Source organism: Anolis carolinensis, chromosome 5 (genome assembly GCF_035594765.1).
Source record: "Anolis carolinensis isolate JA03-04 chromosome 5, rAnoCar3.1.pri, whole genome shotgun sequence".
Classification (NCBI taxonomy): Eukaryota; Metazoa; Chordata; class Lepidosauria; order Squamata; family Dactyloidae; genus Anolis; species Anolis carolinensis.
The window spans coordinates 21,901,755-21,921,095 of record NC_085845.1 but is presented as its reverse complement, the minus strand read 5'-3'; the positions used below and the strand labels follow the sequence as shown (position 1 = coordinate 21,921,095).

The following is a 19,341-nucleotide window of genomic DNA, read 5'->3' as shown; positions in this document are numbered from 1 at the left end:
CAGAAATGATATTCATCTCATTCCTGCACAAGACTATCTCTGTCTGGAGGATTAGTGAATATTTTCCATCTCCAAAGGGAACCGGGTGGGAAATACATTTTTCTTTAACGTAAAATTCAAACCAAACACCAGTCTGCAAGATTATTTGGAATAAAGCCATGGCAGTTAAATGGATATAAAACAGGGATAGAGAGAGAAAGAGACATAGATAAGTCCAATGACTATTTCAGACAATAGTACCACCCTGGAAAGTTTTTTTTAATGATCATTCTTCAAGGTTGGAGAACCAATCAATAAACTGAATCAGAAAGATTTTTCAAAACCCTCAAGTGGTAACCAACCAAAGTGTCCTGAAACTACCTACCCATTTTGTTCTTTATTGTCAACCTGGTTCTCTTTGAATCCTCTGCGTTGCCCCTCTGTCACCTCCTGGGCATTTTCGTTGAAGGATGCATTGTGTGTGGGCTGCCATGGGACATTAACTGCAGGTTTGGCAGCACTCAATATGGGTGATCGTTGGCCAGGATTAGATTTGGCATTAGCATGCAGTCCGGAGGCAGTGAATGTGGGAGGTGTGACAGTGGCCAGTGGTGGAGGAGAAGCACGTGATGACGCACTCGCATGGGCTGGAGTGAAGGCAGACGATGGTGATGGAATGGAAGTGACCTTGGGGGATGATACAGCCCCAAATGGCCTTGGGGCTTTATTGAAGGCCATGTTGGTTGCGGATGAAACTTTGGGTACAACTGCGGATGCAATGGGCACAGGCTTAACTATGTCCTTAGGCTCTACCTATGTGAAATAAAAACACAAGAATACACAAGAAAGCCACACACAGGCACAAATATAAATATCATGCAAAGTATCATTAGCATCTGTAGCCATTTCATTTTGAAACACAAACTGATGACAGATGATGAGATACATTGGCACAGCTTTACCCTGAAAGCACTAATATTATTAACACACATAGCATGCATTTTCCATGGGGGCAAAGCTGGACATGCATGAGCTGGGAGCCTTAAGGTTTTAGGAATATCTTGACCAAAACATTTCACACTTAATTTAGTCTCACTCTTGGGCAGTTAAAAGAAAACTCATCCAGTGCAAAAACTACAGCTAAACTATAAAGGGACAAATCCAATGATCTTTTCTTGGAAAGGAATGCAGGATCGAGGCCATTTGACTAGCATGTTCCTGAGGGAGCTCTGGATTTGTATTTCTTAAACAGCCATCACTTTTAGAACTGAAGCAAGTTGCAAAAGGATTGGATTTCTCCCATGAGAGGGCTTTAAAAGTTGTGTTGGACTACCCAAACTACTGGTTGCACATAAAGTAGTTATTTGTATCTTGTCTTAATTTATAATTTAAGAAGCTTTTATGTAACAAGACAGCTTCACAGCACTATTTTTCTGCGGTTTAATAATTTATAATGTCTGCTTCTTTCAATACTACTTATGTATTTATTTTGTATACAAACTTGATAGGTTTTAAAAAGTAGTATGGAAATACATTTTTGCATCATCATTGACAAAATTCATATACAACATTTTGAAAAATGGAAATTTCAGAATAAGGTGTGAAACATCTATTCCAACACAAGTTCTTGGTAGCAAACGGGTCATAAGTTATAGATGGAATTGGATATGCCCAGTTTCATCTATAATGTCAAAAACCTATTTGAATAACATGTTCCATGTACAATCCTGTTCAATAGTAATGTTTTCTTCCACATTCTACTATGATACCTAAAACTGAACCAATATTGTGCATTATGTTCATATTACAATGCACATGTACCAATCGTTTTCAGAAGGCCTTGTATTTCATAAATGAGCATTACACGAAGAAAAAGAGTGCAAAATATCGAATAAGATTTTTCATCATTTTAAAGAAGTAGTTACAATAATTTTCTAAAATTTTTTTTGCTTTTGAACCCAAAATAAAGCGTTTGCCATATGCTGAAAAACTAGTTACCCTCACAACGGGAACAAGGAAAGAGACCATTTTGGAGGAGCCTAAGATAGGGATATATATATAGATCATGATAAATATCCAAAAGTGCCATATTTAACATGGGAAAGAAGATACACTGAGATTCATTCTCAGAAAAAAGCAGAATACAAATTCAATAAGGAAACAAATAAACAATAATTAAATTATAAATAGAATACCCATGTTGCACTGGAATAGTTCTGCAGACAATGGTGTTTGTCAAGAGAAGGATCCCAAGTGAATGGGTTAACTCATTCCCTGTATTTAAAGAAGAAGAAATTCTTACCAGCTGCACAGGTATAGGATCAGGCTTGGGAGCTGCAGGTGTCCTGAAAGAAACAGAACAGAAACAGGCCATTTGAATACAAAAGGAACCTGACCTCTGTGTAGCAGCAGTCACTCCAAAACTCTAAACTTTAGCCTCTAAATTAACATGATGAAGTCATTCTTAAACTTTCTTACATTCCATCAAGTGCATATTTGATTCAGTTTAAATCAGAGGTACATCAATGAACAGACAAAGCTTTAAGAAGGCATTAGCTTCCTTAGATTTTAAGGTGTTTCAAAATTCAGGCATCCAGCTACCTACTTTTGTAAGATGTCTTGAATCCCAGTTTTGGAGACAGGACAGGATAAAGTGCAACAACAATGATGGTGATGATGCTTGAAAGGAGAAGCAATTACAGTGGGGGGGGGGGAGTATTTAGTCAGATACCAATTGTACAAGTTCTCCCACTTAAAAAGTAAATAAATTAGTGAAAAATCAGACAATGTGATTTTCTGGATGTGTTTTCTCATGTTGTCTCTCATAGTTGAGGTCTACCTATGATGTCAATTACAGGCCTCTCTCATCTTTTTAAGTGGGAGAATTTGGTATCTGACTAAATACTCCCCCCCCCCACTGTATATCATAGCATGACATAATTGTTACATGTAGAAATTTAAACTGCAAGACAACACTTCATAAGAAGTTTAACATTCATAATAGGATGTGAGCAAAAAGTAGAAATATATGTATATCATCTTATCTAACTGGTAAATGTTGTTCCCATTAGATATTAGTACGCGTATTGTATGTTAAAGTTGCAACTGAGCTTCAACTCAAGCAAAATCCAAGGGGAACCCCCAGGTCCTTGCATATGCATGAACATGAACAAAACACCAGCATCTGTATGCAAACTGAACAAAAACTGGATTAGGGTGCATATTTCACACCTGTAGCAAAGTGTGCCTCAATGTTTCAGATGAAAACCACAAGCAGAAAGGATTTCCAGTTGCGATGTTGAAGTCTTATACATTTTGGGGGTCTGTATATATGGACTCTTCCACACTGCTTCTATAGCCCAGGATCTGATCCCAGACTGTCATCTTATCCCAGATTATATGGCAGTGGAGACTCATATAATCCAGTTTAAATCAGATAATCTGGAATCAGATCATGACATACAGGGCAGTTTAGAAGGGGTCTATGTTAATGTAAGTTCCTGGTCCTGGATCCCTGCAGGAGTATCAATTGGCAGGTTTTGTTTATGTTTTAAAAATAACATAAAAACCCCCAGGGACATGGGAGCACAAGGTGGCACATAGTTTAGAATTGCAAGAATGAGTTCAGCCACCCCTGGTCTCATATATCATTCAAAGCTCTGGCAAAGCCAAAAAGAGGAAATTAAAAGCTTCCAGTTTCCTTGAAATGAGCTATAACATATTATAAGGCTTACAATTTTTCTTAGTGAGAAAAAAGCCGTTTTCTCAAACTATGGTGTGAAGCTCATTTGTTTCTACCAACCATAGTTAAAATTAAACACCCCTTGTTCAGGTACCAGTAAAGATAAAAACAATTTCTTACAGAGTTTTCACTTACTACTTAAGTTGTACCAATTAACAGTGAAAAGAATAAATGCAAATTAATGACTTTGGGCCCATTTTATTTCAGATACATTTCCAATGCATAGAACTAAATTCCTTACTGCTGATAAAACACTTGGCTATACCATTTTGCAATAGTAAACTAATTGGACCAAAAGTGGCACATAGATCTCCCATGACCAACAGAAAATATTGGAAGGGTTTGGTGGGTATTGAACTTAAGTTTTGAAGTTGTAGTTCATCTACATCCAGAGAGCACTGTGGATTCCAAACAATGATGGATCTGGACCAAACTTCACACGAATACTCTATATGCCCAAATGTGAACATTTGTGGAGTTTGGGAAAATTAGACCTTGACATTTGGAAGTTGTAGTTGCTAGGATTTATAGTTCACATACAATCAAAGAGCCCCTTGAACCCCACAAATGATAGAATTGAGCCAAACTTCCCACACAGAACTCACAAAAATACTGGAGGGATTTGGGTTCCTAAGACCACCAGAAATGTGTTTTCTGATGGTTTTTGGCAACCCCTCTGAAACCTCCCTTGCAACCCCCCAGGATGACTGCCATAGATGTGGGCAAAATCGGGAGAGAATACTTCTGGAACATAGCCATACAACTCGAAAAACACACAACAACCCTGTGATTCCAGCCATGAAAGCCTTTGACAACACAACTACCATAACTTCAAAATATGGATGAGCGTAAGCAGTTTTCTGAGATATGCCACAACTGCAATGTGATATGAAATGAATAATACTGCTAGATTTCATTTTGAGGGGAAAAGTTGATTTTTTCCAGTTGAATTTGATGGACTCCCTAAAATCTCTCCACAGATGCCTAAGGGATCTAAGGATCCCTGGTTAAGAACCCTTGCTGTAATGGCTGTGTTGAACTGGGGTTGAGAAATCCAAATTCGAATCCTGCTGCAGGATGAAACTCATGGGGTGACTTTGGGCCAGCCATGCTCTCTTAACCTAACCAACATTACTGGACTGCTGTGAAACAAAACGTAAGAAAATTGAATATATATACATACACACACACAGACACAATCTAAATAGTAAACTTTAAAAAAGAATAACCAGCCAATACCAAAGTACTTCAAACTATGCAAAACTTTATCTTGAGGCCAACAACAGTTAATATTTAACAGAAGTATAGCTATAATACTGTACCATGGGAAAGCGAAAACAAAAGGCAGATTTGCACGCAAGAGTGGAAAAGTCCCGGAATGTTCCAAGATACTCTGAGCTCCCTTAAACTCAAAAAAGAAACTGGAATTTCTGCCCAATCAGAATCAGCTGCAATTTATGAATTACTGAAAAGAAAATCTACAATGTTCACTGAGCTTATATCCTATGATCCTTAGCAGGTGGCACTGTTTATCAATAGTTTTATTTGCCAGTATCCAATATAGGCCATAGCACTTGCAGAAAAAGAAATGAAAAGCAGACAACAATCCCCACGCCTTTCTGAAACCTAGTGTACTAACCACCTAACCACCCCAAAATCTGGTCCATTATTGGGTGAGGGGAGCAAATACAGAAGCAACCATAAATGGGAGATTTCAGCCTACTGGATCAAGTCTACTATATTACACAGCCCAACAAAAAAATTCTTGGTGTCTTGGATATTTATGTCTGTTTCTGGGATTGTTTGGGTTGAAACAGGAAACAGGCCTAACATTTGAGGCACCAAAGTGTATTAGCCAGTGATATAACCCTCAATTTTTTTTAAAAAACCCACCTCAACGCAGATAACACAAGCTTGAAAAACCAAGCCCAGCTCAACTGCTTTAAGGATCCCGTATCTTATCATCTTAACAATCTTAACACACAAAGTTGGACAATAGTAGTTTAACAAGTATAAGTGCTGGGATTAGTCATGGGACTGCCTGCCTATGTGGTTAAAATGCACTATATGTTTGCTGCCTGGAACTTCTGGCTTTACGACAAGTCTTTTAGCAAGATACACTTCTGCTCCGTTGATTGAATATTATGGAGAGTCCAGACATAGACTTGCACTTGTAACACTCCTTTGTTTTCCCATTCCTTTTCCCATTTTTTTTAATCACTGGCAGTCCATTAAAAAAAGGAATACCTGCATATCTTTTGACTAGCTGGCAGTACTATCTGCTGTACATCTGAAAGAACAGCAAGACAATTTTTTTTTCGTGTCAGGAGCAACCTGAGTTGCTTCTGGGGTGAGAGAATTGGCCGTCTGCAAGGACGTTGCCCAGGGGACGCCCAGATGTTTTGATGTTTTACCATCCTTGTGGATGGCTTCTCTCATGTCCCCGCATGGAGCTGGAGCTGATAGAGGGAGCTCATCAGCGCTCTCCCCGTGTGGGATTCGAACCTGGCAGCCTTCAGGCCAGCAGCCCAACCTTCAAGTCACAAGGCTTTAATCCACTAGGCCACGGGGACTACTAGCAAGACAATGAAGCCACATCAAGTCATTTCAGTATTCAGAAGAACAATATTAAAAATGAAAGAAAGAAGTGAAATTAAGGATTTTAAAAAAACTAATGAAAATAGAATGAATCAAGGTTAGAATTAAGATGACAGGTGCTGATCATTAACACTTCAATCATTAACACTTCAGAGTGCCAGCAAAAATGTTGACTCTCTTTCGGCATTAAATATATTTTTGCCACAAAGTGGCTGAAAAGCCAACACTAATATTTTAATGTGCCAGAAAAGTTGCATATTATATTAGAATTCAAATATGGAAACATTGATTTCACCCTTCTCATATGAGTCCAATTACATTTTTATATTCCAACTGTATGACCCAACAGTTTGGAGCTAACCAGGTTTAAGGTTATGCGGTGCAAAATGTTTCCCAGTGAAAGCCTAAACCCAATTGCTAGTCCCAACTTTTGGATAGTAAGGAAACAATTTACTGTACATATCCATGTATAAGTCTAGATATTTTAGTAAAAAAAAAATCAACCCAAAAACCTGTGTTGGTTTATCCATGGGTCAATATAAATAGTACCTTGACTCCGAAGCATGAGGTTTTTAGACAAATGGATCTAATTTACATATGTTTTATGTGTTGTCGAAGGCTTTCATGGCCGGGATCACAAGGTTGTTGTATGTCTTTTGGGCTGTGTGGCCATGTTCCAGAAGTATTCTCTCCTGACGTTTCACCCACATCTATGGCAGGCATCCTCAGAGGTTGTGAGGTATGGATAAACTAGGTAAGGAAAGGAAAGAATATATATCTGTGGAGAGTCCAGGGTGTGGCAAGAGTCCTTTGTCCCTGGGAAGCCAGCATTAATGTTTCAGTTAATCACCCTAATTAGCATTGGAAAGGTTTTGTCTCTAGCCATGGGTGCATCCTTTGTTCAGTCATTAGCTGCCCTCTGCCCTCAGAGTGTTGGTTCTCATCTACTGTTTTGATTTTAGAGTTTTTTAATACTGGTAGTCAGATTTTGTTCATTTTCATGGTTTCTTCCTTTCTGTTGAAGTTGACAAAACCTTTCCAATTATTATGTTATTATGTTCTTGGCATTAAATGTTGCCAACTGTTGTAAGCCGCCCTGAGTCCCCCCGGGTGAGAAGGGCGGGGTATAAATGCTGGAAACAAATAAATAATAAATTATAAATTATAAAAAAGAGGGACAATTTCTGAGGAGAGTGGCAAAAGGTGAGCTTAGTCCAGTGGTTCTCAACCTGTGGGTCTACAACTGTTTACCAGCTGTTAGGATTTCTTGGAGTTGAATGCCAAAACATCTGGGGATCCACAGGTTGAGAATCACAGGCTTAATCCAATCTTCTAAAATACAAAAACCCTGAAACCCTCTCCATCACAGCACTACTTCTCTTGAATTATTGAGTGGGAAAATGATAGTCCCCGTGATATCTGCCCTCCGGAGGTGCATTGACATTTTCCCCTCTCTGCAGAATAATACTCGACTTATCTATGAGGCACATCAAAATCCCTCGTCTTATACAAGAGGTTATACACAGGCATATACAGTATGTAAATGCCACTAATTCTATTCTATTTTGATTAGATTGGATTTAGACCAAATGATTTTTCCTATCTTGCTTAACATCCTCATTACTTTTAAATAGCCATTACAGTAAAAGGCAATTTCTGATCCATTAACTGCCTCAACTTTCAAAAGGCATTAAAGGGGCTGGGAATGAATTTTTATTAAAAACTGGGCACTGACCACCAACTGATGTTTTATTAGAAAAGGTACAACACAAAACTCTATCAGAACAAAAAGCCTGATGACAGTTTTATTGCAGGAAATGAATATTTATTTCTAGTAAAAATTACTACAGTAGAAGAACTTCCATAACTCAGCCAGAAGAAACTAGCAGATGATATTGTTATGCTGTGCTAAATACAGCTCCAACAAAGAAGCGTTCTTTATTTTAAATTCAGTTTCTACATGTGCACATTTTAATCCCAATGAGCTCTAGAAATAAAGTCAAGGTAATAAAAGCTTGAATGTCAAGCTTATATTGGAATTCCTACTAATTTGTATAATTCTTTTTCCATGTGATAAAATTTAAAAACTTATTAACATTAAGCAGAAACCAGCTTTACCTTTTCATTCAAGTAGAAATTCCCTAGCACTTGAAATAAAATGCTGATCACAGCTTTTAATTGCAATAAAACATAAAGGAAGCCATATATATTAAGGCTTACGTAATATACATTTTCTCATGGAGAACTGAATATTTATACTTCCTTGCATCTAATGAAACACAATTTTCCTTCTCACATTTATTCTGTAATGAAATGCTTAAAATGTTCCCAGGGAAAAAATTGGAAATCATTTATGACAGACAGCCACTCCAGAAAACGGCTAACTTTTGAAGAAATATTTTAAAGAAAACTATAATTGTTTTTAAAAAAGATGATATCAAAAACGTACTGCATGTTAACATAAATTTTAAGTATCCAAAATATATCCTACAAAATAAAATTTATAATGTCAACACATGTTCTTTTCCAATATCAAATTAATATTTCCCAAACTGTGATGTCAATTTTAATGATTTACATTAAAAACAAATTTATTTATTTATAAATGGGTATTTATAATATGGACTCATTTCTTGTAATCTAAGCTTCTATTGATTATATTCCACTTGATTAAACAGACTCTGTTATCCAGTATTTCAAATACAGTTTGCTTTTCTAAAGGATTTAGCTGCATTTTATTTTGACTAAGGATCAAGTTGTCTGAAAGGCTATATTTGCCCAAAGGAGTGAATCTAAGTATTGAGCTATTCAGAAGTCTTCCTTTTTGATCATAGCATCTGGTGAGAATATGGAAAAGGACCTTCTCATTGGCTACTTCCAGTTAGGATGCAGAGATCCAAGGAGTAGGTGACAACAAGCAGATCTGCACCAAAAAGCAACGTGGTCAGATAGCCCGAGACCATTGCAGCCAATGAAAGCATACAAAGTATTACTCACTTCCCTTCTGTTCCTATGTGGTCTACTATTCTAGAAAACCTCATAGCAAGAAAAACGGCATTGGGACTCTGGTCTTATTGAATTCCCAGGGGCAGATTATTACGTTACTGTGATGATAATGTTTCAGTCTCTTTCCACCTCCACAGCTGAAAGCAAAGTAAAAAATTAGTAATTTCAAGTCCATATGGGTGCCTGACACAATAATTGCTCGCAAATTTGTTATTTGCATCTACAATTTGTTGATTAAGGAACCTTAAAAGTGCTGATTAAAAGATAATTGCCTGTTCAGTTTCCATTGTGGGAACAGTTTTCTCCTGTCCTCTCTTCCTCCTCCACTGTTGTTGTGCTTTTGTTATCATTTTTGTTTTGTTGTTGTTATTTTTATACCCACAAAAATGGGACCCAAAGTGGCAGTTTTCACACTGGTATTTTGCCTCATATACAATATTTGACATAGCTGCTTCACTCTTACGCATGGTATTTTGTAAAGGACAATATGGGCTTGCACTTTTACCTATGTAGTTTCACTTTACTATCTGATCTAAAGTAGTCCCCAAAAGTCTATATGAAATATTTGTCCAATATTTTGAAATTATTAAGTAATTATCAAGTAAGCTCTAACATCAATTGACTTATTTTATAAGTAACCAGAATTATTCATTATTTTCCTCCAAATGTTCTCATTCAGGCTAATAGGTTATATCATGAGGGATTGACTAACTGTATAAGGTGTCACTGTAAACTTTTTTCAACTTGGATTCCAGGGACAGTCACTATTTTATATCAAGAAATAATCTGAAATCTTTAAAAATATTCTTATCTACATGTGGGCAGAAGAGAATTTATTATAAGTGGCTCTATTGTTCTGGATAGGAAACAAAAAAGCTGGTATGATCAAATGACAAAGAAGAGTTAAATTTAGTCATTGGTAATTTCATGATTAGTGGATCAAAATATATTTGACTAACAAAACAATGATCTCCAAAAGCTCCTTCCTTTGTTTCCCTGCTTTCATAAAGTTGTTCTTGATCTGTCAATCTCTTCTGAAGCCAGTCTGCAGCGTTATGATGCTACTGAAAGGAAAGACAGTTTAGGAACATGGGACTGACTGTTTGGGATGTTACTGGAAAATGCAGAATATGAACTACCCTGTAAGTTCAACCCTACAATTACTAGCAGTATACCACGGACTTCTGATTGACTCTCCTTGTTGTGACTGCGCCTTCGGGGATTATGGTTGATGGGGATGGAATTCGAAGAGGAAGAAAAAACCCTCGTGATGAGGGTTCACTGGAGGAGTTGCGCAGGAAGCGACTTAGAGAGCTATATGGGGGATCTTCTGAGGAAGATTCAGATGGGGAGATGGATGCTGAGGAACAGGTGGTGGCTGGGGAAGTGGGCACTGAATGGGCACAGCCACCGGAGATGTCTGGGGATTTGGGGTCTATGGATACTTCTGAACCTGGGGTTTCTGCAGGAGCTGATCCCAATTGGGATGCTTGGAGAAGGGAGGATGGTTCTTTAAGTGTTCATGGGGCTAAGTGTGGGCAGGATGATTGGGACTCCGACGAATTGCTAGGTACTCCAGATCCACGAGCTCTAGCTGTGTGGAGCTCAGACTCTGAGTAGATTTGGGACACCTGGTGTTTGGGTGTGAGTGTTTGGTCACCCAGGAGGAAGGGGAATAAAATGGGAATGTTTGGCCACTGCACTTTGTGTGTGGCAAGGTGTTGCTGAGGCGCCATTGGGATCTCTGTGTTTCCATGAAGACTGGACTTGGACTATGATTTGAATCTGCTGTTATCACCTAGCTTGGCTCTCGCTGTGTCTTATCGTGGACCTGTTTTGGATGACTGCACCCTCTTCAGACCTTGGATCGGAATTTGACCTTGCTACTGCCTTCGCCCTGTGATTGATAACTACTATCGGCTTTTGACTCCTGGCTTGCTCTTTGGACACCGCTGTTATCTCCTGACCTGACCTTGGAATCCCGGACGACGTCTTTTCACCATCCTTTTGGAGCCTTCGGCTTTATCCACATTGTGGAAGCAGTCTACTGCATTCTTAGTTTGTTTGTTTGTTTCCTGACCAATTTGGTGTTTTCTTTTGGGAACTGTTCCTTTGAAAACTACAGAGCCGGCTGGCAGGGCTTGGACTCAGAAAGTGCAGTTTGCACTAAGTTTGTTTAGCTTTGTTTTTACCTGCTTGTGTTGCTGAATTATATTTTTGTTTGAACTGCTCTTGAAGCACTGATAGTGAAGTGTTTCAAGGTTTTTTCTGTGTTATCATTACTTTTTGGCTTATCTGCTGAATAAACTCTATTTTTGTTCGCTAATTGGCGTCTGACTCTTGACACTCCTGGTGCTGGATTTTCAAACAATTTTGGAGTGACTTTGCAGCAAATGAAAGACAATGCTTGCTGCTTGTGAATACCAGAAGACATACATACAAGTACTATGTTAGCTATAATCCACAGGGAGTCCTGGAACGAAACCTCAGCACTTACCAAGTGTCCACTGTAGTAACACCTGTTACTATTTCTGTGAAATAGCACATCACTTGACTACAAAGAGACTGAAAGTCTGAAAGCTACGCAAATTGACCAAACAAAGACAGTATAGGCAGCAATAACTTGACACTGATAAAGCACAGCTATATTTTCTAGAACAAGGTGCTTCTTCTGGCAGAGGACTACTTGTTTTGACAAACTAATTCCCTTCCATTTTAAGACATGTTCCTAACCTAGTTAACATGTCTCTTGCAAAGGTTATGTTTCTGAATCCAGGGAACTATGCCAATACATTCCCTTGGGAAGCATGCATGATGATGTCTTTCTAGAGAAGCCTTCTTCACTGACTTCCTTTACTATGCTGGCCAGCTCCGGTGTGTTTCAGCATGGGAGATGTCATTATTCTTTAAAAGGAAAACATTCTGCAGTGCAATTCAGGTTAAGAATATTTAAACCAGCAATATCAAGGGGAAGACCATAGCCTGGCATGATCCATTCGTCAGAAAAGGAGCAGCTGCAGGGATCCGCTTCCCCTGACCCTGCAAGAAAGAACACTCTGCTCCAACAGCTAGCTGCTCTGGGACTGGAGCATAGAAGCAATGCACCCTTCAACCTCTGCTCCTGGTCAGGGGCTAAGGACCAGGAAATTCTGCTTTTTCTACTTCAAGAAATAATACTACCTAAGGAAAGCAACCTATGCTGATCTGTTGATCATGAAAAAAATGTGGCAGTTGGCCTAGGACTGCAAAAACAGAACAAAATCATTTTACAGGCTCATCCTAAATCAGAGAATTAAGGACAGCTTTATTAAAGGAACAGCTTAACATAGAAATAATAAATCAACACACATCAGATCCAAAGAATGCAATTGCAAATAGAAGGACAGGCATATTTCGGTTACACCCTCCAGTACGGAAAGTATTTTTTTACTAAATCTTTTTATCCCCATTTACATTCCTTTTCCTTCTTATCCTCTGTCTACCTACAAGTTATTTTTATAGCAGCAACAACATTGGGAAGATGGTGATAAAGGACTGGAGAAACACACTTTTGCTGCTGAGTGGCAGAAACATGTCTGTAGGAAGCAATGCAATAAAGGCTGAACTGGGAATGATCAGGATTCTATTCTAACAGCAATGAAAAGGCAGCTGCCTCCAAACTCTCTTACTGAGTGTATGTGAATATCATTCAGTCCAATCCCCTTCAAGCAGGAATCAAAGCACTCCTGACAGATGGTTATCCAGCCTCTGTTTAAAAGTCTTTAGAGGAGACTCCACCACATTGTTTCACAGCCATTACAGTCAGGAAGTTCCTCTTACAGTTAAGGTAGAATCTATTTTCCTGCAGTTTGAATCCATTGCTTCATGTCCTAGTCTTCAGAGGAGCAGCAAATAAGCTTGTATCCTAAGCAATGTAACATTCTTTCAAACATTTCACCATGGCTATCATTGACCTTCCCTTATCTATGCTAAGTTCCTAATAAAACATGGCTCCTAGACCATTAAACATTTGGTCACTCTTCACAACTAGATTTTCAATATTCTTCTTGAACTGTGACCAGAACTGGACAAAACATTCCATGTGAGTGAGGTCTGGCCAATGTAGAATATAATGGTTATTATTACTTCTTTTACTAGTCACTTCAGGTTGAGGAGGAGTCACTGGTAAGCAGTGCACCCTTTGGGTTCGGCCATGTAACCGATTCCCAATCCACCTAACAGTAACATTGTTTTGCTCAAATTTTATTAACTTATTTGCAAGAATATTATGGAGGTTCTAGTTGAAATAAAGATAATCTATATCCACAGCATTCCCTTCATCTACCAAGCTTATAACGCTATCAAAGAAAGAGATTAGTCAGATATGCCTTTTTTTTAGAAACCCATGTTGTTTTAGTAATCATGGTGTTCCTTTTAAGTGCTAACAGACTGTCTAATGATCTGCTCCAGAATCTTTCCTGGTTTTGTTGTCAGGATGATTGGGCAGTAATTGTTTGTGTCCTTTTTTCTGATTCTGAAGATGGAGACAATATTCCCCTCCTCCAGTCTGTTGGGACTTTTCCTCTTTTCCAGAAATTCTCAATGATTATTTCCAGTGTTTAGTTTTGTAATACACCTGGATGTAATTTGTCTGGCCCTGGAGACTTAAATTCATTTAGAGTAGTGATATTCCTGTACCGTCTCACTACGTATTCTCTGCTTCGTTTCTCCTACTGCATCATCTATTCCATTTTACTGGCTGAGCACTGTACACTGCTGCATGATAGTACACTATACGTATATTCAAAGGTAAGTATTTCCTATTTTCCATGTTTAAATACAATGGTGGAGTAGAATGATCTTTAATAGCATGTCATTTCAAAGCACAGCAAAGGGCCTTCAGCTCAACTACAATGTTTGGTGTGGTACCAAGTAGCTATTTTTAAAAAAAGATCACCGACAAAACTAAATGTCACCAGAGATCATGCCACCACCCAAAGCATCTGTATTATTTTAAGCAGTTATGATAAATGCTGGCCAAACTAACATTGTTTCCTTTTGTCATCTTCTCCATATCCACATGGACAGAGCTTAAAATAAAACATACAAGGACAATGGTGTCTCATTCTGCATGTTGCCTAGCAAGGCCCAGTGCCAAACGTACAACTATGTAGTACAAAAGAAGCTATGCATAAGATGAACAGCCTGATTAATCTCTCCTAACTCAGAGCAAAAGACAAAGGATTGGAGGTTATAGGAGTAGATACAGTGAGGTTTAAAGGATATGAACACAGTAGCTCCATTCCACTCAAAGTAGGACATCCAAAATCAAAGGGGTCTTTCTCGCCTTATGTGAGCTTACAAACGTTTTCTAGCCAGTATTAGTAACAAAAAGCAAAAGCAATAAAAAGTGTGTAGATCTCTGGATTCTTAATGGAGTCAGGAGTGAAAAGAACTCCTCTAAGAGAGAGAAAAATGTAGGAGTAGAGAGTTTTATTTAATACTGATTGTGCCTCTGGGTCTCTGGTTTGTAAAAGTTTGCTTAATTCAAAACTGTGTGTTACTATAAAGTTAGTAAATACAATTGACATGCTTACCAATGTGAGAGGTCATAACTTCAGCCATATCTTTGTTACTGTATGCAATGAACTTAATGAACACTGCACTTGCTAACGCAATCTGATATTTGTACTTTCTTAAACATCACTTCACTCCAACAGTAATATTGGAATCTGTTCTTACACAGGTATTTATTTTACACAATACAGACAATTTATGTAATTCCACTCAATTAAAGCATCTATTACCTATGACATCATATTTTGTTATTCAAGGCAGGCTAGGACATAATATTTCTGCTCCCATCACAAATCAGAATACGTTGTAAATAAGGCCACTCAGGTTCATTTGGCACCTGAAACAGAAACTCTCACAAGAGTCTCTTTCTTTCCTTGCCAGTAAAAATACAATAATACTAATACATTAACTAACTAGCAATGTGCTGTTCTTTTGTTATATTTAATAAGTTGCCTGACGTGGGTACCTCGTTTTGCCTAAAGATATGGTGACTGGTCCTATTATATTTCTTGCAAATCATTTCAGTTTCCAAAGAACTGATAAAATCATGTAATCCTTGAATTAAACGAGTAGGGGAAAATACTGAATTAATTTATACTACATTTTAAGTGGTTATGCTTGTTTTGTAAGTTCAATCAACTTCATTTTTGTAGGTTTAATCTACTTCATTTCTCCACGGATTTAATGCACTACTATTAATGTAATTTTGTAGACAAAGGAAGCAAATGACACATGGTAACCATTTCTGCAAGACTGGTAAATAATATGCGATCTGCTTAATCACAATCTTGATGGGCAGCAGTGTGTTAACATTAAACTATATTACTAATAGGTGCTTAATAATTACTTCTAATGATTATCTATTATAAAATAATGATTAATAAAAATTCCCTTTGGGGAGAAAAAAATGAAAAAATAATTACTTCTAATTATTAATGCATAACACAAAATTGAATCAGTAGAGTCAGAACTTGAAAGAGATAAGAATATTTTGAAATCTATAATTCCCTGAAATCTAAATATGCTGATCAGGAGAGTATATAATCCATAAAAGCAGTTCTTCCAAACTTAGATCAAGGTTGTACCACAATAAATAAATACTTTTATTACAAATGTAGTTTAACCACAATGATCACCAGCAACATAGAAAAGATTGTGATTGTGTCATTTTAAACATGTGGCATGAAGACCAGACATAGCTTTGTACAGCTTGCAGTAGCTCTTCTGGAGGTGCGTGCAAGACTTGTATCTGACCTTTTAGTTAACTGTAATGTCAACAGCAGCCTTTATAAAGCAATCTAACAGGAATTCCAGTCCCCTGAGGTAAATGCAATAGAGCTTGCCAGGTGAAAGGGAGGAGCATAAATGAATGCAAACCGTCAACAATAACTTTCCCTGCTTGCAAAGATATACGCCTCTCCTTGCAAATTCCCAATTAAAATTAGAACTAAATCAGTTTGATAAAATACCTCAGCATGACAGGAGTAATTTCAGTTGCAGCCACAATGTTTTATTAGATGAGGTTCTAGACATGATTTGGTGGACTGACAGCAGCCGATCTTTTAATGATTTTGAGACTGAGAAAGTGTGGATATGATCAGTAATCTAGGTGGAGCACCAGGTATATGCAAAGATGATAAGCCTAAATCCAGTGTCAGCTGACCACTAGAAGAGCAGAGCTTTCTTTCAGTCTCCTCCTCCTCCCAACTTTCTACCCCATCCAAAAAAAACTTTGACCAAGTTTTCTGCAGATTCTGAAGGCAAGTGGGTACATTTCTCTATAAAGGCACAAATTACATCCTCTTGGTCCCATTACCAGAAACAGCTCTATCAGCAGAATGACCCCATTGGATCTTGTTAATTACATAGTGTCAATTTTAATTGCTGTATCCTGGCAATCTGGAGAAAAGCCAATCTTGCTGTCATATCCTGATTTGTACAACCCCATATTAAAATACTGGAAATAGTAATTACCATAGGTGCTAAAGCTTACACATGAAAAGTTGAACATGCAAAATTATTCTCCAAGAAGCATGGCTCATTACATCCATATTTGCCCTAAAGTCTTTGTTAAAGTTTATGAAAGTGTATTCCTACTGTATGTTAGCTTACAAGTAGCTGCCCTGAAGCAAGGTACAGATTCAAGAATACACATAGAAGGGAAAAGCCCAAGGAGCAAAACACTTTTGAGGTGCTTAGTATCTAACTTTACATATTACACAAAACCATGCAGTGACTGAGATGCAATGGTCATAATGCAGTAAGTATCTTGGTCTCATACATCTTCACAGGAAAAAAGATTTCTCTAGGAACCAAATTTCCATGACACTAAAGTTTGAATGGAGCCTCCAGTGGCTCAGTGTTTTAAAGCGCTGAGCTGCTGAACTTGCAGACAGAAAGGTCCCAGGTTCAAACTCGAAGAGTGGAGTGAGCGTCTGCTGTTAGCTCCAGCTTCTGCCAACCTAGCAGTTCGAATATGTGCCAATGTGAGTAGATCAATAGGTCCACTCCAGCGGGAAGGTAATGGCGTTCCATGCAGTCATGCCGGCCACATGACCTTGGAGGTGTCTATGGACAACGCCGGCTCTTTGGCTTAGAAATTGAGATGAGCACCAACCCCCAGAGTCAGACACGACTGGACTTAACGTCAGGGGAAACCTTTACCTTTACCTTACTAAAGTTTGAATACCATTGATAGGAAGGTTCCAAGGAAATTAATCATGTGGCCCACCAGTTCTTAATAGACTTGAAATTTTCAGAAGTCTTAGCCAACGGTGATGAATGTAGGAGTTGTAGTCTGAAACCATATGCAGGGCTATATGATTTTCACTCTTAGTTTAATAACATAAAATATAATTTAAAAGACATTATCTGACTGAGTTACTGAGTCACTTATAGATTTGTAAGAGAATAGTGCCATTGAACTATTATAATTACATTTTGTCACACACACATATATATGACAAAAATAAATGTAATTACAATAGTTCACATACTATCTGAAAATGTACATATGCATTCTGAAATATAAGGTCTCTTTTTGCTTCTCAATGAGACCCCTATGACCTTGAAAAAAAGAAGCACAGGCAGGACAGAATAATAAAAGCCTTATGACAGGAATATATAATCCCCCCCCCCCCAGCTGTTACAGCTCTTTTAAAAAAGTACATTCTCGCTAAATGAATGTCAGTCATCAGGGGAATAAAGACAGCTACTGTATTAGGATGTCAGGTGAATTAGCCTTTACGTCATTGTGACAAGTCTGGTGCCTAAATACGGGAACAGAATGGCTTTGGAACGGCTAATCCGGCATTCCACAGCTACTCGAGTAGAGATACTTTCACTTCATAATAGGAAGTAGTCTCGCCTGACTGTGAAAGACAATTGGGGCATCACTGTGTGGTCAGCAGCTTCCATTCTGAAAGACTTCATAATGATGTTCGATATTAAGGGGTTTGTTTGCGGGTAGTAGTTTGGCATTTGAGAAATAAGAATGTGCTGTGCAATCACTGGATGAATGCAGTCACTTAATCTTTGGGCCATAAGTAAAATGGCCCAACTCTGAAGAGGGATGAAACAATGGCATATTTCTTCATATTTGGAATTGTTTCATAAAAGGATCTCCCTCTTTTAAAAGAGTCCTTGATTTGAGGTAATGCAAAAGTTAACACCGGAAATATAAAGCTGCAGAAAATTAAAAGATATTTAAAAAGTTGAGATTATTTGGAGAATCAATTAATTATTGCCAGAAATTGCATCTAGCATTGATTTGACAGCCACCTCCCAAACACAGCTATTTCTGAGTTGTTGAACTATGGTGTGTCCAGCCATCTTCCTGAGTTGTGTAGAACAAGTTTTTAGGAGGACCTTTGTCACTGCACATGTAACAACCCATATAAGACAACTGTGAAGTTATACATTCTAATTACTCAGCAGGATGACAGTCTGTTTATCTTCCTTATTTTTTCAGATGGTGTGCAAAAAACCTTAACTGGAGGTTGCTTGCATCCAAAAAATGACAACATCTTTGAAAACACTTCCATTACAGTCTTCCCGAGACTATAAAATAGAAGGTTGTATGAAGAACTAGATACAATAATGTAAAATAGAAATTGGGAATGTCATTAAGAACTCCTTATGCAACAGCAATAGAATTTCATGGTGACCCAAACCCCACACTTGCATTCTATCCATCATGTGACTGCTCCCAAATTACATAAATAAGAGGCTCAGGGTGGTAGGACAAATCCACAGCATGCCATCACAACTGCAAATTACAAAATAATTTGATTTTTATATGAACAAAAAAAGCTTGCAAAAGACATGGATGATAGCTGCACAATCAATTGAAAATGAATTCTGTTTTCCAAAATAAAGGTATCAAAAACTTAAAGAATCTGAAATGATTTTGAAAAAGATTGCAATTACTGTATTATTTTAGAGTTTCAAAGAACTTTCAA

At 37.9% G+C, this 19,341-nt stretch overlaps 1 protein-coding gene across 14 annotated transcripts in view; it reads right to left on the bottom strand.

Annotated features, from left to right (window-relative positions):
* The window catches only part of pdlim5 (PDZ and LIM domain 5), a 166,329-nt gene that overhangs the window by 107,404 nt on the left and 39,584 nt on the right, over nucleotides 1-19,341 (bottom strand). For 10 of the 14 annotated variants that reach the window (XM_008111057.3, XM_008111060.3, XM_008111059.3 and 7 more), the window contains 2 exons: nucleotides 2,282-2,324; nucleotides 365-792 (listed from right to left, as the gene is read on the bottom strand). In XM_008111057.3, coding sequence (XP_008109264.1) covers nucleotides 365-792; nucleotides 2,282-2,324 — 471 coding nt within the window. The remainder of the gene's footprint in view (nucleotides 1-364; nucleotides 793-2,281; nucleotides 2,325-19,341) is intronic. The other 4 variants (XM_008111062.2, XM_008111063.3, XM_008111068.3 and 1 more) reach the window with 1 other exon arrangement.